The following is a 26,156-nucleotide window of genomic DNA, read 5'->3' on the forward strand; positions in this document are numbered from 1 at the left end:
TCAATGCGACAGTGACACCAAGTAGAATTATAAATGTCACATAGCCCCAAACATGTCTTTTTCAAAGCCTGCGGTGAAGAGAAAGGTTGGTGATGAGCACCGACAATTTCAGGAAAAGTGGGAAATGCAATATTTCTTTGTTGAGCACAGGGGCACCCCGACCTGTCTTATTTGCACAGAGAAAGTTGCGCTGCACAAGGAATACAATTTGAAACGTCATTACACAACTAGACATGCTGAGCTGGATGCAAAATACCAGGGAGACGAGAGAGCGAACCGGGTTGCCAGTCTTAAAACAGAGCTACTGAGGCAGCAAGATTTCTCCAAGAAAGCAACCAAAGAGAATAATGCAGCAGTCGGAGCCACGTGGTTAGTGAGATGATTGCTAAAGCAGGGAAGCCATTCACAGAAGGTGCATTTGTCTAAAAGTGCATATTGCAGGCTGCAAATATAGTCTGTCCGGGAAAGAAAGGTCAGTTTAGCAACATCAGCCTTTCTGCCAACACCGCAGCAGATCGCATTTCTGACCTGTCAAGTGACATTTATGACCAACTGTGTGAGAAAGCCAAATGTTTCAGTGTATACTCAGTCGCTCTTGATGAGACCACAGACATCACCGACACTGCCCAGCTCCCAATGTATGTCCGTGGTGTTGATGACAGTTTTGAAGTGATGGAGGAGCTGCTCACAGTAATTCCAATGCATGGCCAGACCACCGCTCAGCAGATATTTACAAGCTGTGTGATGCCATTGAGAATGTTGGTTTGCCATGGAAGAGGTTTGTTGGAATAACAACAGATGGAGCGCCATCAATGACAGGGAGGAAACATGGACTGGTGGCACAAAACAAACTGGAAGAGGAAGGCGTGGAGGAGGCCATTGCTCTGCACTGCATCATCCATCAGCAGGTCCTTTGCAGCAAATGCCTGAAGTTTGACAATGTGATGTCTATTGTTGTGAAATGCATCAACCAAATCAGATCCAGGGGCTTAAAGCACCGAAGGTTCTGTGCTTTTTTAGAGGAAATGGAGTCAGAATATGGGGATGTGCTCGACTTCACTGAGGTACGTTGGCTCAGCAGGGGAAATGTATTAAAGAGACTTTTTGAGTTGAGAGCAGAAGTGAAGCCTTCATGGAGAAGGATGGAGTTAGTGTTCCTGTGCTAACTGATCCCAAATGGCTCATGGACTCAGCTTTTCTTGTTGATATGACACATGAGCTTAATGTACTGAACAAGACGTTACAAGGCCAGGGGCAACTTGTCAGTGCTGCCTATGACAACGTGAGAGCATTCTCCACAAAACTGGCGCTCTGGACAGCTCAGCTCTCTCAGACAAACCTTTGCCATTTCCCAGCATGCAAGGCACTCGTGGATGCAGGCACACCATTCAGTGCTGACGAGTATGTTGATGTCATTTTGAGGCTACAGGAGGAATTTGATCACAGATTTGCTGACTTCAAGACACACAGAGCCACCTTTCACATTTTTGCGGACCCCTTCTCCTTTGATGTGCAAGATGCCCCTTCTGTGCTTCAAATGGAGCTCATTGAGCTGCAGTGCAACTCTGAACTCAAAGCAAAGTTCAGGGAGGTGAGTGGAAAAGCAGACAAGCTTGGACAATTTTTGAGAGACTTGAGCCCTAGTTTCCCTCGGCTTTCCCGAATGTTCAAGCGGACCATGTGCCTTTTTGGTAGCACATACTTGTGCCAAAAGCTCTTCTCCACTTTGAACTTCAATAAGTCCAAGTACAGGTCCAGACTTACGGATGATCATCTTCAAGACATACTGAGGGTCGCAACTGCTTCCTCCCTCAGGCCAAATCTGGCTCGGCTATGCGAGAGGAAACGCTGCCAGGTCTGTAGCAGCAAGGAGTAGGCAAGAGAAGCCATGTTCAGAAGAACAGTTCATTTTCTACAGTGTTCCATTCATGTTCAGAAGAAGGTTATAGAACTGTTAATACAGACATTTCAATCTAAATACAGCAGATATAGAAGACTGAAAGAAACACACAAGTTCACTGACTAAAAATATCTTATTATTATTTTATTTATGTATTACAGATTGATTTATTTTCTTATTAATTCTTAATTTGTTTATTTATTTTTCATATTTTGTGTTAAAAAATAAAAATAAAGAGATTTGAGAAGATTGGAATTTTTTAACCATGCCAAGAGTAACGCAATTTCTATTCTCCGTATGTCCTGTACATGTGGCAGAATCGACAAATAAAGTTGACTTTGACTTTGACTTTGACTTGTGGAAAACCTAATGCGGCCCAGCCTCACCCAGACTCTGCCTGCAGCGGCCCCCAGCTAAATTGAGTTTGAGACCCCTGTCCTACACCATAAATCAGTAAGAGAGGGTACGACCTCTCTCATGGCCCCAAGTGGTGTGTGCATGCCAGAGCACTCTGGAAGGCACACAGAGTCTTTACAGACTACTCAGGATCAAACCTCTATCATTATGCAATCGATTATACAACTCTAAGCATATATGAGTAAATATTTCTAAGCATCAATCAACAATATAAACCTTACAGCTGGTTTTAATAACAGAATTTATTTGTTTCTCAAATGAGAAAGAGCTATCGAGAAACACTCCTAAATCTTTAGTTCTGAACTTTTCCAGTGGGCCAAGGTCAACATTATTAGATAATGCTAATTCTTTTCCCTTACATTATAACAATGTGAGGAGTTAATGCTAAGTATACTGCCATTAGCGGCTAATTCTAATTAGGGGTGAATAATTATTAGTAGCTAATGCTAATATCGTTTTCTCTTCCCTTTTAACAATGTGAACAGCTAGTGCTAGGTAGGCTGATGCTAGCAGCTAATGCAAATTTGACGTGAATTAGCATTATATTAGTGAGGAGTTAATGCTAAGTAGGCTGCCATTAGCTGCTAATGCTAATTTTAGATGAAAAAGCATTAGCAGCTAATGCTCATATTGTTTTCCTTTGCTTTGTAAGAATGACAGCAGCTAGTGATACAAAGTCTACCATTATTAACTATTGTTAATTTGATGTAAATTAGCATTATCCGATAATGGTAACCCTTTTCCCCTGTATTATAACGATGTCAGGAGTTAATGCTAACTAGGCTGCCATTAGGGGCTAACTCTAATTAGGTGAATAATTATTAGCAGCTAATGCTATTATTGTTTTCCCTTTTAACAATGTGAGCAGCTAATGCTAATTTGATGTGAATTAGCATTATATTAGTGAGCAGTTAATGCTAAGTAGGCTGCCATTATTAACTAATGCTACTTTGACGTGAATTAGCATTATGCGCTACTGCTAATACTGTTTTCTCTTACTTATTAAAAATGATAGTAGCTAATACTAATACTCTTTCCCGTTGGGTAACAACGATGTGAGGAGTTAATGCTAAGTAGGCTGCTTTTAGAGGCTTATTCTAATTAGGGCTGAATAACTATTAGTAGCTAATGCTAATACCGTTTTCTCTTTCCTTATAACAATATGAGCAGCTAATGCTAATTTGATATGAATTAGCATTATATTAGTGAGGAGTTAATGCTAAGTAGGCTACCATTAGCAGCTAAAGCTAATTTGAGGTGAATAAGCATTAGTAGCTTATGCTAATACCCTTTTCTCTTGTTTTATAATGATGTGAGACGTTAATGCTAAATAGGCTTCCATGAGTGACTCCTTTCCCTTGCATTATAAAGATGTGAAGAGTTTATGCTAAGTAAGCTGCCATTAGCAGCTAATGCTAATACTGTTTTCCCTTTCTTTATACAACTTGAGCAGTTATTGCTAAGTAGGCCACTTTTCTCTGCTAAAGATTTCTGTGACCATGATAGAAACTCTGATAAGCTAATGCTGCTAAGCTAATGCTGTTTATGGGCCCTGTTAGAATCAATATTTCATTCTCATTCTGTTGTTTGAGAACAATAACAGAAAAATGTGCACTTCAGAACAAATTTATTGTGAATTCAGCTGTGAATGTACAGTTTGTCATTATTTAAGCTTCCATTTCCAAATGTTAGCTGACACTTTATTAGGTACACTGGCATCTATATCAGGTACACCTGTGACCTAAATGTTCCTGCAAACAGACTCCTTGGAGACCCCTACATAAATATCCATGAACTATCCAGCTAGACTAGTGTGTCTGTCCCTGAAAATATTCCTGCATGTGTGATTGTTCATGTGTCATCTGCAGGAAACAAACAGGAAGTGAGTGAAAGACACAGGAAATGTTTCCAGCTCTTCCTCCTCTATCAGACATTCTCTCCATACCTGAGAGTGTCCAGTCTCCAGCCTGGATCCTTCAGTCCAGCCAACAGCAGCCTAATTCCTGAATAACCTGGATGATTTTAGCTCAGGTCCAGCTCTCTCAGATGGGAGGGGTTGGAGCTCAGAGCGGAGGCCAGAGAAGTACAGCCTTCCTCTGTGATCAGACAGCCTGACAGACTGCAGACACACAAAACAACAATGTCAACAGTTGTTTTCTCTTTGTCACAATAACATCTATCCATCCATTGTAACTTTATTTATAAGTGACAATACCCAGCAGACAACAACAGTCATCTGAAGCTGTTTAACAGTGTAAGGTAACCGCCACCAGTGTGAGCAGCACTTGGTGATGGTGGGAAGAAGAACTCCCTTTGACACAAAGATCCTCCCAGTGAAAACAGGCTCCAGGAGGAGCATCTACCATGACTGGTTGCAGGGTGAGGGGAAAGAGAAGAGATGAGCTCAGAGAGACAAGAACAAAACAGAGAGACAAAAGTTAAGGACATGCAGTACTGACATATAAAAGCATCAGGAGTGAAAAGTGGGGAGAAGAAAGCAGAGCATCATGGGAAGTCCACCAACAGCCCGAGCCTATAGCAGCATAACTAAGGGATGGTTCAGGGTCACCTGATCCAGCTCGAACTATAAGCTTTATTAAAAAGGAAAGTTTGAAGCTGATCTTCAAAGTAGAGAGGGTGTCTGTCTCCTGAACTCAAACTGGGAGCTGCTGCCACACCCAGTCCAACATAGCCAGGCTTTCTTTGCTGCTTTGACAAAACCTCAAATCCCAGTCAGAGATGATGAGCATCATCACAGTGATGATCATTTCTCTGTAACCCAGGCTTTCTGCTTCAGGATCTGTGCACGCTCACAGAACAAGGAGACCTTTAAACATCATTTCACTAAATGGATGGACTGAGCTCAGCCTACAGATGAACTGGTGCCAGAGATCATAAAGAACATCAAACAGTCAAATTCAACACTTTTAATGGAAATATGAGATTAATGCTGCAGACAATCATGAAGCTGCTGAATTCATGAACATCAAGAATGCAGCGAGTGGTAAAATAAAGATTTGACCTCAGTGTGCTCAGTGTTCCTGTCTATTCCTAACATATTCCTAACATGATAGCTGCACTTTAGAGCTCTAAAACTGGAACTGACACATGTTTAAACTCTACATGTTACTCAGTACATTCAGTTCTGACACTCGCCCACAGTCCAACAAAGGAAACATGGAGATCACATCAGTTTGTCACCAAAGTCTAATTATTAGGGCAACTTAACCTGTTATTATCTCGTTAACTCATTAACTGATTAACGTCAGCAATTATTTTAATCACAGTTTTTAAAATCATGATTATTGTGAAAGTGCTCACTGGCTATGAATATAAAAGCCATGGGTCACAGGAGGGATGTTGATCAGTGCTGGCTTGAAATGGGCGTCATTATGCGTCTCAGCCAATGGGAGCATTGAGGGTGGGCCTAATACTACTGCAGCGCTCACATGACCCGGGACAGAAAGAAAGGGGCGGGGACAGAAACATGGAGACAGGTACAGATCTTTGACATGTTCATTTTAAACTGTTCCAGGAGGCAGTGTTGATACAACTAAAGTTATCTGTTGTTGAAGAAGTCGGTCTGAGGAACGTTCTTAGGATCAACAAATGACGGCATGTATGAGCCTCAAGACGCAGCGTCACAAGAAGAACACATGAGCTGTAGAAAAAGGAGAGACTACGAAAGCCACGGCGTTACAACGTGAACATGCTTGATCAGAGTGTGAACAGGAGGAAGACTCAGCTGAGAACAGTGTGGTGGATACAGAGCAGAGCCCACCATCAGTACAGAGGCCTGTCCATTAGAGTGCTGCTCCAACATGCAGCACATGTACTTGGCCACAGCTGCAACATCTGTACCTGTGAAAGCTTCTTCTCTGTTGCTGCTCATATTGTGCAGAAGAAGAGAGTTTCTTTATCATCAGAAAATGTCAATGAGCTTGTGAGTCTTAGCAGCTGGCTCGGTGCAGAGGAGGAAGAACATGTCAAGTCAGAGGAAGATAAATGCAGTTCATGTTGTCAACTCAACCTGGACTGTTGAAAGAGTTTTTCTTTGTCTGGTTTCTGACTGAGATTCTCCAAAGGAAATCCAGCACAAACACACACTTCACACACTCAAAGTCCTGCACAGTAAATGAGCTGATGAGCGTTTGTGCTGCTGCCTGATAACAGAACAATAGTTCTGCTGCTTCCTGTTCTGCAAACACACATTTATAAATGTTCACTTGCTGTTGATCAAAGGTATGTTGGTGGCTCTGGACGCTGAGGGAACTTTGTAAAAAACTAGATCAAATGTTAACGTCCTGGCAGAGGCAAAGAACTTTGATTTGATATTTGATTAGATTCATGTTTCAGCTCAGACTGACAGAAATATTTGAACTGCTGCTGTGTTAAAGGGAACACTGCTGTTAGAAAGCACCTGATCTGTTTCTGCACACTGAATGTTGCACTTCTCATACTGCAGTACTATTAAAATAAGTACACAATGCACTACTTTTGAACTCATGATTGAATGTTGCTGTAACAAAGCCATTAATGTGATTCACAGTGTTCATGGTTTCCCAGCACAACAAATGATTGCACAAGTGTGACTGATCCACTTTCTAATGTGTGTGTAGCCCACACTGTGTGTCACTGTGTCACAGGTGAGTCTGTGTGTCCAGGTTCTATGAGGACAACAGGATATAGTGACTGAGTCCAGCAGCTTAAAGTCTGACTCCATCCTCCATTTAAATAACTCACAGCAACAACTGAATAGCTTTGCCTTTGTGTAGCTGACACTTCATTTTAATGTCCTTCTATTCTGGTTCATCTGGTCTCAGTTTCTATAAGCACACAGGTTTCATCAGGACTCTATGACCTCAGTAATCTTTGCTGGGCCTTAATGCTCTGAACAAAGCTGCACATCACAAGACTAAATAGAAATGAATCAGTCTTTCATTCTCACTGCTGTTTGACTTCAGCTCTCAATGTCCCACCATAACCCATGGAAAGAATTACTGTCCATCCAGGCTGCTGAACATGAAGCTGAAGAAGGTGGAGTATTGTGAGGGCTGATGGAGATGATGATGAGGAATCCAGGAGCAGTGGGTGGATGGCAGCATCAGCATGAAGGATCAGTGTGAGAACACATCATCATCCACAAAGGAAACCAGTCTGAGTGTCTGACGCTCTTGTTAGAAAGACGCAGTCCCAGCAGTTAGCTTGTCTGCTAGTTAGCTGAGAGCTAGCTCACTTGTACATTGAATACCAAACTGTGTAAACCAGGGGTGTCAAACATATGGCCCGTGGGCCAAATCCAGCCCTTGAGATAATTTCATATGTCAAATATTGATGAATTTTCAGGCTTGCTGATAATCAATGTGAGCACGGCTGAGGTTTTATTCTGATGAGCAAACCATGTGGCCAATCACTTTAAGAGACAGACTGGGATCATACCATTATGTGAAAGAGGACATGTCCCATAGACAGCAAGGGTAGTGGTAGAGACCAGTACACAGAGAAATGGGAGCTGTACTGAAATGCAAGCGTGTCAGGAAAGAGTGAAAAGGCAAAATGAGCAGCATCTGGCTGCATTTCAGTGATATTGGAGACCACAAAGCTGAGTGCAACATTTATACAGGAGATATACAGGAGACGCTGAGAGTAGAACCGATAAAATTAGGAGCTGGCTAAAGTGAGACCCATTTTTATTTCCACCCATTTTCCACTGTGGAGGACAAAAGGTTTCAAACTGGTCCAGGTCTTAAACCTCACGTGTTCTTCCTAATAGCAGTAAATGGATAAAAATAAGGCTTTTATGAAAACACTGAATAAAACTTGCTGCCTTTAAAAAGACTAAATGTACAGTTCAGTATTGAATCCTACATAAAATAAACTATATATAAAGTGTGTCTGAATGGCAGAGATGCAGAAATATGTGCATGTAGCACAGAGCCACGGCTCAGTGTCTGAATGAGTCTCACAGACCTGAATGTGCTGTTGAAGCCATTTATAATTATAACGTAATTCTTTACTCGTTTGATCTGCTCCTTACCACAAGCCACCAGACGTAGAAGGTTTTGGACTTTTAACTATATTTTCTGAAGTTTTACAACTTTTCTTACTGTTAAAAACCTCATTATGGCCATTCATGCTGTACAAAGTAATTAGACATGTGTGGTATCAACAGAAACGTCAGGATCTCAGCTAAAAGTTCACAAAACCATCTCAACAACCACCAAACAGCTAAAACAGCAGGTGAACAGATCACACAAAAAAGATGTAAACACAAATCCCCCTGATCATCTGTTTTTTAAACATGAAGCGTCGTTTTGGACGTTCATTTACTGCTGGTTCAGTGAATTTTGGTTGGACAGTGATGAAACCTGCAGCCTCAGAATCTGTGAGAAGTCTGCTTTCAGCTCGCAACAGCATTGTTGTGTTGTGTGGATTCACCTCTGCAAACTCATCACTGTTTCACCATCATGTTTCTACTTAGACAATAACAAAGGAAGCAGTTCCCAGGAACTACTTCCTGTCTTGTTAACATAAGAGTACGTTGCCCTTCAAAACACCTCCACTTCTCCTCTTATTAGAGGACTGCCTTATTATTAATCTGCTAATTCTGTCAGTTGATGAAAGAAAAATGCTTGATCTCACCTGAGAGTTTCCAGTGTACAGCGTGGACTCTTCAGTCCTTCAGACAGAAGCTTCACGCCTGAATCCTTCAGGTTACTGTTACTCAGGTCCAGCTGTCTCAGATTAGAGGTCTGAGAGCTGAGACCTGAGGCCAGAGCTTCACAGCTTCTCTCTGACAGGTCACAGTGACTCAGTCTGAAAAATAACAGATAAACAATTACAAAAATAAAACACTTATGTTGAAGCGTAATGAGATACTATTATATTTAGCAATATTTCATCTTGTTTTGTCAGGAAACTGAGCACTGATGCAGAGCAACATGTGGAGAGAATCAGAGGAGAAGAAGTGAAGAGAGAACAGCAGTAAAACAACACTGAATTGTTCAGTGTGCTTTTGATATCAACAGAATGTGTCAAACTTCTTTATTTTGTATTTGTTTTAGTAGAATTGATGATTATCACTTAGATAACAACCACAGGCCAGGTCTAAATTGCACTTTGGTGACAGTTACACCCAGAAATATTTCAGAAACGTGGACAATTTGTGCTCCATTGTATTCAGTATTGAACAAACTGAGTACCGATGACCACTTAATATTTTTGATATTTTATTTGAGTTGTTCCACCTGATCTGTGTTAACTAGAATAAACATTTAAAAGCTAAAGCTATGATCACATATGTACTCACAGAGCTTTGTTGGAAGCTTTGACCACTGGCAGCAGCCTCAGTAGAGCCTTTTTAAAGGCTCATGTTCACACTTAGATCATCGATTTCTACTTACATTTCATTCTGGGAAAAATGGAGATTACTTTGAAAACGAAAACTATTTTCCCCAAAAATCAGCCCTGGATTAGTAAATCACTCCAACATGTTCTCAGGCAGAAGAAGCTGTCTTGTTATGAGGGAGAGAAGAAAAGCAGCTAAAATCAGGTGTAAAAGTAAAGCAGAGGATGAGCTGAATAAAGGACACTCAAGGCTGGCTTGGAAAGGAATGAAGTCCATGGTGGGGATGCAGAAGAAGGAGCAAAGATGAATGTGATGCTGAATCAGCAGAAGACTTGGACTCATTGGATTCCAGCTTCTTTTTTTTTATTAACATTTTAGAATCACTATACAATACCATCAACTTCAGCTATCTTTCAGTACATATATTTTTTTTATTTTTTTTCTATATTTAAACAACTAAAATATCCATACAATAAGAATGAAAGAAGAAGAAGAAAAGAAAAAGAAGCAAAACAGGAAACAACAAACAACATAAATAAAAAATACATAAGGAAAAAGAAAAAGGAAAGAAAAATAAATAAATAAATATAGGGAGTGTGTTTTTGTTTCCATTAATGTAACTAATTTTTCCTCTAGTCTTCTAGTAGTTAACAAAGTCAAAATCTAATGCAAAAGCAAAAACTAATTAGTCTGCCTTCCTCCATTACCACACATAAAGCTGTTAATCCTTTATATGTCCAATCTTTGAATCTGGTGTCCAATTTATTTGGAGCAAAATGTGTGTCATATGCACACCACTTAAGAACTGCTATATCCTCTTCTAGTTTATATTCTTTTATTACTGTTTCCCAAATTTTAAAAGTCAACTTGATCCATGGATTTTCAATAGTTTTTATTGAATTTTGCAAGCTTCTGTCTGCTATAATAGCTTATATGGGGATGGAGGTCAGACTCTCCTCAATAACTTTCCATTGAGCGTCATATGAAGGATTACATCAGCATATCATAGGCCTTAATTGTGCTGCCCAATAATATTCCCTAAGAGAAGGTAAGCCCCACCCCCTTTTCCTTTGTTAAGTTGTAGGGTTTTAAATCTAATTCGGGGCCTTTTTCCTTGCCATATGTATCTTGACAAAATTTTATCCCATTCATTAAACTGTTTCTGGTTAATTTCTATTGGTAATGTTTGAAATAAATATAATAATTTAGGAAGAATATTAATTTTAATTGAGTCTATTCTCGAATATAAACTTAAATATGGAATTAGATTCCATCTCGCTATATGTTCCTTAATTTTTTTCTGTATTGGTAAATAATTTCGTTCTAATAGTTCTGTAAGATCCTTAGGTATTATGACTCCTAGATATTTAAAGTACTCTGTTTGCCATGCTAATTGATACTTATTTTTAATTTCTTCTGATGGAATATAGTTGTACTTAAGCAATTGTGTTTTACTCATATTAACCCTATATCCAGATAGTCGACCAAAGTATTCAAATGATTGCATTCATTTAGGTAAAGAGTTTGATGGTTGACCCAAAAATATTAAAATATCATCTGCATAGCAGGCTAATTTATGCTCCTTTTCATGGATATTAATACCTTCTACTTCTTTATTTTGTCTTATATATTGAGCCAATGGTTCCAGATATAACGCAAATAATAATGGTGAGCACGCACAGCCCTGCCTTGTTCCTCTTTGCAGCTTAATACTATTTGATAGGTAGCCATTAATTTTAATCCTTGCCGTAGGGTTATCATAAAGTGCCTGTATTGTCTTAATTATATTTTCGTGAAAGCCAAATGTTTGCAAGACTCGGTAAAGAAAGTTCCAATTAACTGAATCGAATGCTTTTTCTGCATCGATACTGATTACCATTGCTTCTATTTTATTCTTTTGAATATGATTAATAATTTGTAATGTCCGTTGTACATTATCTTGTATTTGGTGCTCTCGAATAAAACCTGTTTGATCATTATGAATTAGATTAGGTAAGAACTTTTCTAATCGTCGAGCCATGATAGATGTAAACAGCTTGTAATCTGTATTAAGAACACATATTGGTCTATATGACGCACATTCTAATTTATCCTTGTTTTCTTTTGGGATGGCAGAGATAATTGCTTCTTTCCAGCTAGAAGGTACTTGAGCCTTCTTTAGGATCCAATTCATTGTTAGAAGCATCACTGGTATTAATTCTTCTTTTAGCTCCTTGTACCATTCTGCCGTATATCCATCTGATCCTGGAGATTTATTTATTTTAACTTTACTTATTGCTATTCTTAGTTCCTTTTCTGTTATATCTTCAATCAAAGTTTTATTCTGTTCTTCATTCAGTACTGGTAAATCAAGAGAATCTAAAAAACTGTTAATTTCAACTATACTACTCTCTGTGTTATTAGCATACAGAGTCTTATAAAATGTTTCAAATGCACTCTGAACTTCTATTAGTTTATTTTTTTATTAGTTTTGTCACTGGATGTTTAATTTTGTGAACTGTATTATCTGCTATTTTCTTTTTTAGTTTCCAGGCTAATACATTCATTGCTTTTGATCTTAATGACCTTGTAGTACCATATCACCCTATTAGAGCGCTCCGCTCTCGCTCTGCAGGCCTACTTGTTGTTCCTAGAGTATTTAAAAGTAGAATGGGAGGGAGAGCCTTCAGTTTTCAGGCCCCTCTTCTGTGGAACCAGCTTCCAGTTTGGATTCGGGAGACAGACACTATCTCTACTTTTAAGATTAGGCTTAAAACTTTCCTTTTTTCTAAAGCATATAGTTAGGGCTGGACCAGGTGACCCTGAATCCTCCCTTTGTTATGCTGCAATAGATGTAGGCTGCCGGGGGATTCCCATGATGCATTGAGTTTTTCCTTTCCAGTCACCTTTCTCACTCACTATGTATTAATAGACCTCTCTGCATTGAATCATATCTGTTATTAACCTCTGTCTCTCTTCCACAGCATGTCTTTATCCTGTCTTCCTTCTCTCACCCCAACCGGTCGCAGCAGATGGCCGCCCCTCCCTGAGCCTGGTTCTGCCGGAGGTTTCTTCCTGTTAAAAGGGAGTTTTTCCTTCCCACTGTCGCCAAAGTGCTTGCTCATAGGGGGTCATATGATTGTTGGGTTTTTCTCTGTATCTATGAAGCGCCTTGAGGCGACTTTTGTTGTGATTTGGCGCTATATAAATAAAATTGAATTGAATTGAATTGAATTTTGATCCTCCCTCATAATACCTTTGTTTAAGAAACATTGATTTTTTTTAAATTTCATATGTGGTCAAATCATTTATTTCATTTCTTGCTTTCCTAATTTCCTCCAATATATCCTGAGATGTTTTTCTTTCATGCCTTTTCTCTAATTCTTATTTTCTAGCTCTTCTAATTTCTTATTTCTCATCTTTTTCTTATAAGAGGATATTGCTATAATTTTCCCTCTCATGACAGCTTTTAAGGCATCCCACAGTATAGGAGGAGACACCTCACCATTGTCATTAGTTTCCATATAGAAGTGAATCTCTTTCTTAATTTGTCCTTTAAAGTGAGGATCATTCAGTAAGCTTGAATTTAATTTCCAATTATTGAGTTTTGGTTGCACGTTTAAATCAACAGACAGGTATACTGGTGCATGATCGCTTAACTCTATTGTTCCAATTGCACAAGTGTTTATTTTATCTTTATTTTTCCCAAAAGTTATGAAATAATCTATTCTTGTGTATAACGAGTGCGGTGAGGAAAAATAAGTATAATCCCTTTGGTAGGGATGCAAGTCTCTCCATATATCAATTAGTCCCACCTCCTTCATCAATGTATTTATATTCTTAATTAATGTTTTAGTATTCTGTGCTTTTCTATTGGAAATATCTAGCTTTGGTTGTAGATGTATATTTAAATCTCCTCCGCAAATTAGGAAACCTACTGTCTCTGTTACCATCACATCTATAATTTTCTTAAAGAAATAAATATCGCTTCCAGGGGGTGCATATATATTTAACAACGTGACTGGGTTCCCCTCAATGTTTCCCCTTACCAACATATAACGTCCCTCTTTATCACTTATCTCAGATATTTTTTCAAAGAGTAATTTGCTTGATAACAGGATAGCCACTCCTCTCCTTCGTCCAGTTTTATAGGAAGAGGAGAAACTGTTGTATAACCCATTCTTTTCAGTTTTTCATGCTCCTTACAGTCTAGATGGGTTTCCTGTGGATACACTATTTGTACTTGTTCTTTCTTCATTTTAGTTAAAATTTTATTACGTTTAATTGGATTCAACAGGCCATTTACATTATATGATATGATTTTTACCATATCTTTAAGCATACCCTTACTATTTGAATATTATTAATGTAACAACGACATGTACCATCAGACCACTCCCTAAACATACATAAGCAAACATTAATATTAACATTAAAGCTGTATAAAACAACAGCTACAGAAATAAGATTTATTTTGACAAAGAAAAAAAAAGGAAAAGAAAAAAAAAGACTTCCAACTGTGGGGTCCCCGATATGACCCTAAGTAAGCCCCGATAAAAGAGGGGGCTTCGAGGGGGGCCTCTCTCACCTCTATGTGAGACAGGGCCTTCCTTAGCCAGCAGGCCAATGTCCATTCTACTAATAGCATAGGTAGCACGTCCGCCTATTTTCAATTTCTGCATTGCCACTTCAGTATATTATTTCGAAATAAGAAGTCTTTACCAGTGTATATGGCTATAGCTTGATTCCAGCTTTGATATCATTGATTTCAATGAAGAGCTTTGTGATTGTAGCAAAGGGCTGGTAGCTCTGAGAGTCCCACTGATGAGGCGTTTGTGAAGGTTCGCAGTCATCTAAAGAGCTTAGAAAAAAAGGCATCTGGACTTCTTTAAGTTTTTTGAAGACGTTTCACCTTTCACCTCTCATCCAAGAAGCTTCTTTATTTCTAGGGTCAAATGGTGGAGAGTCCCAGATTAGCCTGTGTACAAACAGACTTCAGCCATATGAGAGTGAGTGTGAGTGAATGAGAGCACACACAGGACACTCTGATCTCTGAATGTGTGTGACGCAGTGAAAAAGAGGATTGTACTGGATATACTGTGACTGACAAACAGAGTTTAAAGAGAAAGGTGTTTGGATTAAAATGGATTATGCTAAAGTGAACGTGCTAATGAAATCTGAACTGACTGAAATGTGAAGTGAAGATAATTCAGATGTAAAAGAGAGAGAAACTGATAATAAGGTGGGGCTGGAGATCAGTGAAGGGCATGTAAACACCTGATTGGTTGAGTAGATATCAGATCGACAGTTTCACAGTTTTCCCTGTGGATTATAACTTTAAGAAGATGTAACATTCATCAAGGAATCCTGCTCTCCGGGTTATTTCCATGAACACTGAGCTGGAACACATCTACAGTGCTGGAAGTGCCCATCTCACCACCAACCTCTCTGTGCACATTCACTTTTCAACCCTTTGTGAGACACTAAAGGTGTAAATCTGAGTATTTATCTATGTTAGTGCGAACACCTCTAATAGGTTGGTTTAGTCTTTCCAAGTCATATCTTCCCTTAGATCTGCGGTCCAGGCTCCTAAAATCATCCTAGTTTAACAAGCACTACAATCTAGAGGAGAGCTGCACTAACAGGTGTGACTGATGAGATCTGACCTGCAAGGATACTCATGTTTATGTGTATCAGGACAAGCAGGGAAGACCTGGACATCAACTCTGTCAGGCTGCCTGAGTCCTCTCACCTACATCAGCTCATCAACTCTAAACAGGAACGAGCAGCTCATTTCAAAATAAAAGGTTGGAATTGTAAAGAAAACAAACAGAGCTCATAAACTGAAACTGATTTCATTTTTTCAGCTGGAACATTTTAGTTGTTCCTTTTTCAATACATACATAATTATATTTACAGTAAGTCTTATCATTCCCCTTTTCCCTGCCAGTCACCGCCAATGTTCCCTCTAATGTTTCATGTGTCTGAGCGAACACACAAACTCCCTGAGCGTCCCTTGGACCACTGTGAGCAACAGCAGACGTGTGCACTGTGGTCACGCCAGCATCTTATCCATCCAAGTTACATGGTTTATTAAAGTAATCAAATTACAGCATTTACATTTATGTTAGACTACTTTTAATTAACTGCTTTAGCCCACTTACAATGAAAATTAAAAACAACCTTGTTCATGACCTGTAGCATGTTAACACTATATGAAGTAAAAATAACTTGAACTCCAATTTTGAAAACACAACTTTATTTTTTCTATTTTTATAAAGCTCTGACTTGTATTATGAGTCTGTGGTCTGGGAGAGAGTCTGTAACTCTGTCTGCAAAATACAGTAAATAATGACCAATGTTGGACAATTAATTATATAGTTACTTCTTCAAAAAAGTTACTGAGTTTTGCAAACAACAAAGTTTGTTGCAATAAATACTGAATACTATCGTTGTTATAAAAAACGATAGTATTCAGGAAGAAAACCAAACATTGCAGATATTTTATCATAACTCTGGTTTTACGTGGCCGATCAACACAACTTAAAAACTTGTATAAAGTCCACACTTTGTCCGTCAACATGCAGCTACCAACCCAAATGGTGAGGTGGTGGTTAGTTCTTACTGTTGTTTATGATCCCCTACATTATCCTACATTCAAATATATTCTCCAGCTACAATAGTGTTTGTGTTCCTAAAAGGATTTCATGAACGTGTTATTGTTCATGTCACATCTGTATGAAACAAAGAGGAAGTGAGGTTTATCCTTCATGATCACAAACTGTTCCAGCATGTAAACCTGAGATCTGTGTGGAGCAGCTGACCTGTACGATGTGCTCAACACAAACATTATTTACCATCAGTTACTGTGTGACTGAACCACGTGGGTGTATGAAACATCGCTTTTAGTTTTAATAGCACATGGCAACATTCAGACGTGAATCTATACAGTAACACTTTGATTTGTTACAGTGAGGAGACTGTTGAAGGAACGATGAGGGGAAACTGTAACAGCAGCAACAGAAACCAGGAGACAAAGCTGAGGTCTGGGTTCCTCTATGCTACACACAGCCTCCTGCTCCTGGACTTTAGAAAACACATAAATGTCTCCAAGTACACTTACTTCAGAAACTCTATTAAACTCATTACAAGTTTAATTCAGCTTTAAATTACTCACAACATCAGCACACATGAGTAAACAAAGTAACTCACAGCTACTGTTCAAGTTTAGTCATCTTTAATACAAATATACCTCATTATTATGACTCTCACAGCTACCTGCTCATTGAACTGAACAATAATTCTGTTTGACCATTAAAACAAAATATGTGACTGTAAAAAATGTTCAGACAGTAATTAAGAATCTCCTAAGCAATCCAAAGATAAAGAAAAGTTCACCTGCCAATTCTATAAAGCTTGGTTGTTTGTACAATAATATCATTTAATGATATGTTTGGATCCTGACCTGAGAGTTTCCAGTGTACAATGTGGACTCTGCAGTGCAGCAGACAGAAGCTTTACTCCTGAATCCCGCAGGTCATTGTTACTCAGGTCCAGCTCTTTCAGACTAGAGGACTGGGAGTTGAGAACTGAGGACAGAGCATCACAGCTTCTCTCTGAGAGGTTACAGCCACTCAGTCTGGAAGAAAACAAACAAACAATTAAATCAGTCAAATGAAACATTTTTAATGCCAGCATGCAATACAATTATTGGTTAACTAAATAGCTTCATTAAAACACAACTCTTCTTCTATAGCAGCACTTACTCCTTGTAAGCTCCACCTGCTCCACCATCTGAGTCAGAAGACATGAAAACAAACTGTAAATCTAGTAGAAACATGATTGGAAATCTTCTCAGATCCATTTGTACATTTAGAGCCTGATCCTGAAATATAGCAGCACGGACATTCACAGCAGCAAAGGGTTCTTGCTGATCTGAGCTGGCTTGGCCCTGGCTTATTGACGATTAAAGAAAGCGGAACCAGCTGTTCAAACCCCCACAAGGCTGCCCGCTGTGACTGAAACAATGAGACGGGTCGTGAGTTCTCAAAATGGGCTCATTGAACGCAGCACGGATAAGATCTTGAAGAAGCTCATGGTGGTCATGAGTTCTCAGACTTTGCTCTTTGAGCACAAAACCAATAACCTCTCGGAGAAGCTCGTGGCTCTCCAACGGGAGATTGAGAGACGAGTGACGGACTGTTAGATCAGCTGTGAAATTGACATGCAGTTGTTCACACCAAAGAAAGCCACCATCAGCTCATGCGGGTAACATACCGGCGCGAGCTGTGGTCTCAAGGCTGGAGCTGAACATAACAAATCTCACCCTGATAACAGACGGTGTTTAGACTGTTCCTTCCCATCCTAAGCATGCTTATCCCCTCCCGGTGCAGACGGTGGGTCGAGGGGACCAGCGCAAATGCTGCAGGCCCGGGTGCGCTGTCTACACCGGCTGTCTCTCACCTTTTACCCATCCCTGTTGCTTGTCATGTGCTTCTATGGCGCATTAAGAGTTTTCATGTGTTCTGCGCTAAGGTCATTTTTTTTGTCTTTTCTCAAACTGATCTCCCTGTTGGAGCTCAGTCTGGGAGGAGTTCTTTTTTCTCCTCATCTTTCCTGATGTTGTGCATTTTCTGCTGTTCGGTTCCGGGTCGCTGCTCTAGCGGCTGACCGGCCAGCTACCTAGCCTGACCCGTCTCCCCAATGTGATGTTTGTGTATTGTATGTACGGTTGGAAAGCTCAGTATCCTAATTGCCCCATGAAAATAAATACAGTGTTCTGAATCTGAATCTGAAAAGATTACAGAAGACGACTCTGTTCAGTAAATATTACGCTCATGCTGTCAAGAAATACCAAAGGTAGGTAAAACTCTGGTTGTTGCAGCCATCCAGTATGACATGCTTTGTACTGTCCTGCTGCAGTTTGTGACACCTGGTTGATGAGTTGTGAAGGACGATGAAACAAACACTTCACTCAATGTTTGTCTTCTAAACTGGATGTAATTTGGGCAGCCGATAGTTTTTCTTAATCTATCCCAGCTGCAAATAGGAACACAACAAATAAATAACTTTACCCACTTGGATCCTTATCATTCAAGATTGTGAAAAGATTCTCTAGTCAGAGAATACTGGTGATGTTAGATGAGAGAGATGGAAGATGATGAAGGGGAAGAGTTTTCAGAACTCGAGGCCTTTTGTCTTCACTGTATAGGACAAAGAAGACAGGAAGGGAGGGAGAAGGGAGGAGAATAACACACAGGAAATGGTCTTGGGCAGACTCAAACCAGGCCCTGGAGTCACGACTCTAACCTTCAGTGCATGGGTCACCTGCTCAGCCAGGTAAGCTACAGCAGTCAGCAGTGTGTGAGTTAATTTGAAGACAATGATGACTATAAGTCAGGTAAAAAAAAAATACTATCATCAACCAACAAGGGGAAAACAGTGAGCTTGAATGACCAAGCTTTGACCAAGTGTGGCTCACTCCTCGGTCTTCTTGCACAAGGAGTGAACCACCCTGCATGGCCATCAATGTGGTGCAACCAAGGCCATCATACAGTACAGGCCATCCAAGCTGATTTTAACTTTTCCTCCCAGATACCACCTTAGAAATCATCTAGATTAGGATATGTTGGCTGTTCTAGATCCAATCACAACAAACAGAGAGCTGTTGTGTGTCCAAGGTGAACAGGAAGAATATATACATGCATAAAGTCAATAAAGTCAGAAGGTTTGCTTTAGACTGTGCTGCAGTTCATCATCAAAGACAAACAGGCACCATGCTGCCAACAAATGGCATCAAGTCTGACTTCAGTTTTTTGTTCTTTTTTTTTAATCAAGATTAAATTTTATAGCAACCACAGCAGAGATGACCAGGGAAGGTGTGCTTGAGGGGATATAGCTACAACAGCTGGTTTCAGACTGAAGATGAACTGAGGTGCTGCACCCAAGTCTGCAGGTTCAGGGAGGGACAAACATCTGCTGCAACCAGATTGGAGTGAGAGGAGAGAGCATGCCAACAACAACAAAGAAACAACAAACACACTGTGGAAGACTGAAGCAGAGTTTAGTTTAAAGTGGAACTAAGGATGTTTCTCTGGCTGCCAGGATTCACTGAGTAATTCAAATGCTTTCTTTAATGCAGGACCCACCATGCATGTAAAAGCAAGTGTTTCACCAACATTTGTGACTAAAAATAGACCTGCAGTAGAAATGTATCTAGGAGCATGCATGTGAATATAAAGTATCACAACATCAGGCACATGCAGCCTAAGTGTTTAAACACAGACTGATAACATAACAGCAGCAGTGATGATCAGAGTTTATGGTGAATCCAGCGTCTCGAGTACACCGAGTTCTGGAGGCATCAAAGAGGTCACAGTTGTACTGGAGAAATCCCAAAACTTTACAAATTCATACAAAGACAGAAAACCTGGTGAAATAAATTACTGACACAGTTGGATGTTAAAAGTAAAGACATGAGTACAAATGTACTTACAGAGCCTTGTTGGAGGCTTTGACCACTGGCAGCAGCCTCAGAAGAGCCTCCTCTGAAGCAGAGTATTTCTGCAGGTCAAACACATCCAGATCTTCTTCTGATGACAGTAAGATGAAGACCAGAGCTGACCACTGAGCAGGAGACAGTTCATCTGTGGAGAGACTTCCTGATCTCAGGGACTGTTGGATCTCCTCCACTAGAGAACGATCATTCAGTTCATTCAGACAGTGGAACAGATTGATGCTTTTCTCTGCAGACAGATTCTCACTGAGCTTCTCCTTGATGTACTGGACTGTTTCCTGATTGGTCTGTGAGCTACTTCCTGTCTGTGTCAGCAGACCTCGTAGGAGAGTCTGATTGGTCTGTGAGCTACTTCCTGTCTGTGTCAGCAGACCTCGTAGGAGAGTCTGATTGGTCTGTGAGCTACTTCCTGTCTGTGTCAGCAGACCTCGTAGGAGAGTCTGATTGGTCTGCAGTGAAAGACCCAGGAGGAAGCGGAGGAACAAGTCCAGGTGTCCATTTGGACTCTGTAAGGCCTTGTTCACAGCACTCTGGTGGAGAGATGGTTTAAACCACCAGGAGGTTGTTTGTTGTTGTTCCAGCAGATTGAGTCCAGAGTTGATGAAGGTCAGATGGACATGAAGAGCAGCCAGAAACTCCTGAACACTCAGATGGATGAAGCAGAACACCTTGTCCTGGTACAGTCCTCTCTCCTCTTTAAAGATCTGTGTGAACACTCCTGAGTACACTGAGGCTGCTCTGATATCGATGCCACACTCTGTCAGGTCTGATTCATAGAAGATCAGGTTTCCTTTCTGCAGCTGAACAAAAGCCAGTTTTCCCAGAGACTCCATCATCTTCCTGCTCTCTGGACTCCAGTGTGGATCTGTCTCAGCTCCTCCATCATACTTGACCTTCTTCACTTTGGCCTGAACCACCAGGAAGTGGATGTACATCTCAGTCAGGGTGTTGGGCAGCTGTCCTCCCTCTCTGGTTTCCAGCACATCCTCCAGAACTGTAGCAGTGATCCAGCAGAAGACTGGGATGTGGCACATGATGTGGAGGCTTCGTGATGTCTTGATGTGGGAGATGATCCTGCTGGCCTGCTTTTCATCTCTGAACCTCTTCCTGAAGTACTCCTCCTTCTGTGGGTCAGTGAACCCTCTGACCTCTGTCACCATGCCAACACAGTCAGGAGGGATCTGATTGGCTGCTGCAGGTCGTGTGGTTATCCAGAGGCGAGCAGAGGGAAGCAGTTTCCCCCTGATGAGGTTTATCAGCAGCACATCCACTGAGGTGGACTTTCTAGGGTCAGTTAGGATTGTAGTTTTGTGGAAGTCCAGAGGAAGTCGACACTCATCCAGACCATCAAAGATGAACACAACCTGGAAGTCTTCAAAGCTGCAGATTCCTGCTTCTTTGGTTTCAGTAAAGAAGTGATGAACAAGTCCCACCAAGCTGAACTTTTCCTCTTTCAGCACATTCAGCTCTCTGAAAGTGAATGGAAATATGAACTGGATGTCCTGGTTGGCTTTGTCTTCAGCCCAGTCCAGGCTGTATTTCTGTGTTAAGACTGTTTTCCCAATGCCAGCCACTCCCTTTGTCAGCACTGTTCTGATTGGTTCATCTCTTCCAGGTGAGGCTTTAAAGATGTCTTCTTGTCTGATGGTTGTTTCTGGTCTGTCTGGTTTCCTGGATGCTGTTTCAATCTGTCTGACCTCATGTTCATCATTGACCTCTGCAGTCCCTCCCTCTGTGATGTAGAGCTCTGTGTAGATCTGATTCAGGAGGGTTGGGTTTCCTGCTTTAGCGATGCCCTCAAACACACACTGGAACTTCTTCTTCAGGGTGGATTTAAGGTTACGATGACAAACAGCAGCTGGAAGTTCTGAATGAGAAGAAAAATAAACACTCAATTCCAAAAAGAACTAATCTTTAAAACATGTTGCTCCATCTTCCATCTCTGGAAAATGTTCATTTATCCAGCAGCTTAAATCTTTAGATAAATCCTCTTACTGCTCTGCAGACGGTCAGCCAGCTCCTCCTGCTTCATTCTCCTCAGGAAGTCCACTGTGATCTTCACAAACGCCTCTCTGCTGCTGCTCCTCTGACTCTCTAAGCATTCTGGGTAATCTGGACTCAGAACCTTCTGGATCTTCTTCAGCTCGTTCTTCACAAAAGTGATGATGTTGTCCTCCAGCAGCTGGAACAGAATATTTATGAATGAGCCAATCAGACTGAAATCATGGAGCCAAACATCAGATCCATGTTGGACACACTGACGATCCACTGGTCTACAAAGAGCAGCATGGAGATGACTGTGAACAGAACAGATGTAACAGTAGTTGTTGTACATGTACAGACCATAAATATGGAGTCCAGCTGTGTTTGATGCTGCTGGGCAGACTGACCACTGGGAACCTCTGAGCTCTGCTGGTCCACTCTGTGGAGGAACCATGAAGGATTAGATCAACACAGGATAAAGATCCAGGAGTTTCTGCTCAAATAACTTCATCTGAATCAAGTCTGTCAAGTTTTAAACTCTCAGATTGTGAACATATCAGTAATTTTCAGTCTGTTTTCATGGACGTCCTTTCAGTGGTGATGTCAGGGATGATTTTGAAGAAGCTCATCAAACTGAACCATCAGCAGATCACTGCTCCAAAACCAGAACATGATCCGAGTCTCCCTCCACCACCAGAACACCAGCTTTACTAACGTGGTAGATCAGTGTAGTACAGATCAATAACTGATGAGTCATTTGATCAAAATCACTGAGTGCTTCACGTCTGACCCTCTGATGCTTCTGTAGACATTTTGCATATTTAATGCATGTCTGACAGTTTTACATTCATTCTATGAACACAGTGGAAATGTTGTGTTATAGTCTCCATGTTGTTTCCAGCATCATAAATTCTTCAGTTCAGAAAATTAGATTCTTTCTTCACAGCTGAAAAACAACAACATTTATTCTCTATTGAAATCTGCATCGTCCACTCCAAAGGTCACAATCTGAAGGTAACATCTGGTTTTGTTCCCTGTGGTTAACTCTGAGCATCAGTATGGTGGGATTTATCCACTACATCCACACCACTGTGGTTCAGTGTTGTCCTGATGGAGTAACAGCAGCCAGTATGATCCAGGCTTTAGCTGCTGGGTCTCTGTGTGACCTCTCAGACTGTTTAACAGATCAGACACAAAGAGAATCAGAGCAGCTCTGTTCTTTAAAGACAAACATGAACCCACTCAGGTCACACTTTCCCCACAGATATGAGCATCACTGTCCTCAAACAGCAAATGACCAAGTCGAACATTTGGATCTTTTCTCTTTCATTGTTTTCTTTTTAATGAATCTTTGTAACAATCTGAGGATGTTTCAGGTCATATTTATCCAGGAAACACAAACATGTAAAGGAGTCATCACAGCTCTCTGACCTCGTTGCTCCAGGTTCACCACTGAAGTATGGATTTTCACCTTTGGACCGGTCGCTCCTCACAGACGGACAGCTGGACCCTGCAGACTGTGACCTCTGACCTCTGCAGACACAAACATGATTGAAGCAGCTGTGATCACACAGACTGCAGATAATGCAGCTGTTTCCTGTCAGTAACATCCTCTTAGATTAGAGTTCAGCTTTTTACAGGAAAACTGGACAAAACTGATTTTTGTTACAAACTCATTTTCATTTCCTCTCAGCTCACAAACACAGTCAGACAATCAACCAGAGTCAACACTGATTATAATGTCAGTGCAGAATTATTTCTGTTACTCAGTGAGTTCAGCTCTCTGACCTCGTTGCTCCAGGTTCACCACTGAAGGCTGGAGGTCGACCTTTGGACCAGTCACTCCTCACAGACGGACAGCTGGACCCTGCAGACTCTGCTCTGTCCTCCTCTTCCTCCATCATCATCTTCAGTCAGTCTGAGAGGTAAACCACAAACACTCAGTGAGTTCACATTAACAGGAGGAACTGAGTTACAGTCGCTGACCTCTGACCCGTCATGTGACCATGAAACCAGGTCAATATGTCTGTAGGTTCAGTCATCCAGGTCATGTGATCTAAGGAGCTTGGAGAGAAAAGAGACGTCTTTAAGTTTCTGGAAGACGTTTCATCTGAGAAGCTTCTTCAGCTCTAAAACCAAACGGTGGAGAGTCCCAGATATTTAAACCTGAGAGGGAAAGAAAGCATGTCGCTGACCCACCACTGATGTTATTTCAAGGAGGAAACTGAGAGCCTTTGCACCAGGAGCACAAACATCAGCTCCAGCAATGATCCACTGATGTGTTTTTATTCCATGTATGAATGTTGTTATTGACAGAGATGACGTTTGTGTGTCAGTGATGCAGTGACTGTTGTTGTTACCTGTACAGGCTGTTTAGACTCTATGAAACAGATCATACAGATCTCTGCATGTTAGAAGAGACTATTAAAGGTCATGAATGAGACAAAGGCAGGGAGGCGTCCTTTACAGCTAAACAGCAGAGTGAGAGAACAGCCAGCACCTCTACATTTATCACATTATACAGCACATGTATGATACTGACAGGGATGAGAAGAATTTAGTGATTCTGATCCCATCATTGATATTACTTATTGATTCTCAGTAGCTCTGCTCTGACAGTCACCACCATCACTGAGCAGCATATCAAAGACATTTGTGCACATTAACTGCATGTTGTGGCTCAAATGTTTGTGCATGTTGGAGGCATTTCCTCTTTGTTGTGATCAGTGTTGGTCATTACTCAAAACAGTCATTATTACACATATTACACAGAACACTTTGATTAAAAGTAATGGAGTACGTTACTTCATTACTCCTCATAACATTACTTTGATGTTAAAATGAACAAATGAGCATGTAACAACATAAAGCTGAGGTACAGCCCCACACACCAACACAGATCCTGATGAGGTCACGTGATGTTTCTCTGAGTGTTTATGAACACAAATCAAAGATGAAACAGCACAAAGACACTTCAAAGTGATTCTACTGTAGAAACATGAACAGGTAGAAACCTGCAGCCTGACTGCTCATCACTTTGTTACCTGTTCAAGTTCAGCAGCAGCAGCTCACTTTATCACGGTGCTGGTCTGGGGTCAGTGTTTACTCAGCTTTAACTCACTCTGGGTTCTTGGCTAGCCTAGCTTTAGCTTAGCGTTAGCATGCTGTGTGCTAGCTTAGCGTCAGAGCTCTGCAGGTGTCTCGTGTGTAAATATTAATCACAGTGACAGTAAAGGAGGTAAAGGGCTGTGACGTCATCACGTACGCTGCGTCCTCTGTGGGCTCTGAGTGAACTCAAAGTACAAACTACAAGTACACAAACACGAACGTAGCTCAGAGTGGCGGACACACTCGGCCTCGTTGGTCCAGCTGTGAGTCCGTTACCGTGAACTATGGAGCGGCAGATTTGTGCTGAACTAAGCTGCACACAGCTGATGTTAGCCAGGAAACATTACACACTGACTTTAATGGAGAGACCGGAAATACAAACACACACAGTTTGTTGTGTGAAGAAATCAAACACGAGCTGAACAAACAGTAAAGTTCCTAAAGACAAACTGTTAAAGGAGGAAACAAAGCAAACTTACAGTTTCTTCACACACCAACAACAAGCTCCACTCCACGAAGTTCAGGAAGTGAAATTAAACTTTGAGCAGGAAGGAAACACCCAAAGAGACGTTTGCGGACAATCAGGAGCATTGGAACACTCTGCTGCGTTCAGGTGCACCTCGGAAACTCCAAATCTCTGGCAGGCTGTGATTTATTTCTGCTGGTTTTCCTGTTCGAAGCACAAACATCCGTCATCACTTTGTTGTTGTTCTTCCTGCAGCGTTTAAATATTTCAGCACTGAACTGATGTTTCTTCAAAGCTCATTTCAACCTGTTGAAGTCATGAATGAAAGTGCAGACTGAGAGTGGATCACATGATGTTTGAGGTGTGTCATGTGACATGTTCAGTATTGTCACACATGTCTAGATTGTCCCTGATATCATAACTGCTCAAACACTGATGA

The 26,156-nt window shown here is 40.9% G+C and overlaps 3 protein-coding genes across 5 annotated transcripts in view; 1 reads left to right on the plus strand and 2 right to left on the minus strand.

Moving 5' to 3' along the window:
* LOC146640641 (stonustoxin subunit beta-like) overlaps positions 1-4,336 on the minus strand; it is a gene marked incomplete at its 5' end in the record, with an annotated part of 11,245 nt that extends 6,909 nt beyond the window's left edge. The window contains one exon of the mRNA XM_085400037.1: positions 4,263-4,336. Within this exon, the coding sequence (XP_085256163.1) occupies positions 4,263-4,336 (74 nt within the window). The remainder of the gene's footprint in view (positions 1-4,262) is intronic.
* The window catches only part of LOC146640636 (protein NLRC3-like), a 225,103-nt gene that overhangs the window by 143,669 nt on the left and 55,278 nt on the right, over positions 1-26,156 (plus strand). The window lies entirely within an intron of this gene.
* On the minus strand, positions 4,309-25,864 carry LOC146640642 (protein NLRC3-like). 3 transcript variants are annotated; one of them, XM_085399924.1, is made up of 8 exons: positions 23,932-24,507; positions 23,575-23,676; positions 22,504-22,582; positions 22,156-22,342; positions 20,140-22,027; positions 17,110-17,283; positions 8,960-9,133; positions 4,309-4,436 (listed from the first exon to the last, which is right to left on the minus strand). In XM_085399924.1, the coding sequence occupies exons 1-8, from the start codon at positions 24,048-24,050 to the stop codon at positions 4,340-4,342; spliced, it is 2,820 nt and encodes a 939-aa protein (XP_085256050.1). In that variant the 5' UTR covers positions 24,051-24,507; the 3' UTR covers positions 4,309-4,339. The 3 variants fall into 3 exon arrangements, with proteins under 3 accessions (XP_085256050.1, XP_085256051.1, XP_085256052.1); XM_085399925.1 differs by lacking the exons at positions 4,309-4,436; positions 17,110-17,283; positions 23,575-23,676 and adding an exon at positions 25,731-25,864 and having other exon boundaries at positions 7,991-9,133; positions 20,140-20,479; positions 20,588-22,027; positions 23,932-24,061; XM_085399926.1 differs by lacking the exons at positions 4,309-4,436; positions 8,960-9,133; positions 17,110-17,283 and adding an exon at positions 25,731-25,864 and having other exon boundaries at positions 20,136-20,479; positions 20,588-22,027; positions 23,932-24,061.

This window comes from Rhamphochromis longiceps, unplaced genomic scaffold, assembly GCF_057381845.1.
Source record: "Rhamphochromis longiceps isolate RC_006_pf unplaced genomic scaffold, R_longiceps_female_GT1.1 unmapped_scaffold_4, whole genome shotgun sequence".
NCBI lineage: Eukaryota > Metazoa > Chordata > Actinopteri > Cichliformes > Cichlidae > Rhamphochromis > Rhamphochromis longiceps.

Bases quoted from the DNA above. Each gene is read 5' to 3' on its own strand.
- LOC146640642 (XM_085399924.1), bottom strand. From the start codon at position 24,050: ATGATGATGGAGGAAGAGGAGGACAGAGCAGAGTCTGCAGGGTCCAGC. The intron at 23,677-23,931 runs GTCAGAGAGCTG...TTGTGTCTGCAG, and splicing joins GGTGAACCTGGAGCAACGAG to AGGTCAGAGGTCACAGTCTG. The intron at 22,583-23,574 runs GTCAGAGAGCTG...GTTCCTCCACAG, and splicing joins GGTGAACCTGGAGCAACGAG to AGTGGACCAGCAGAGCTCAG.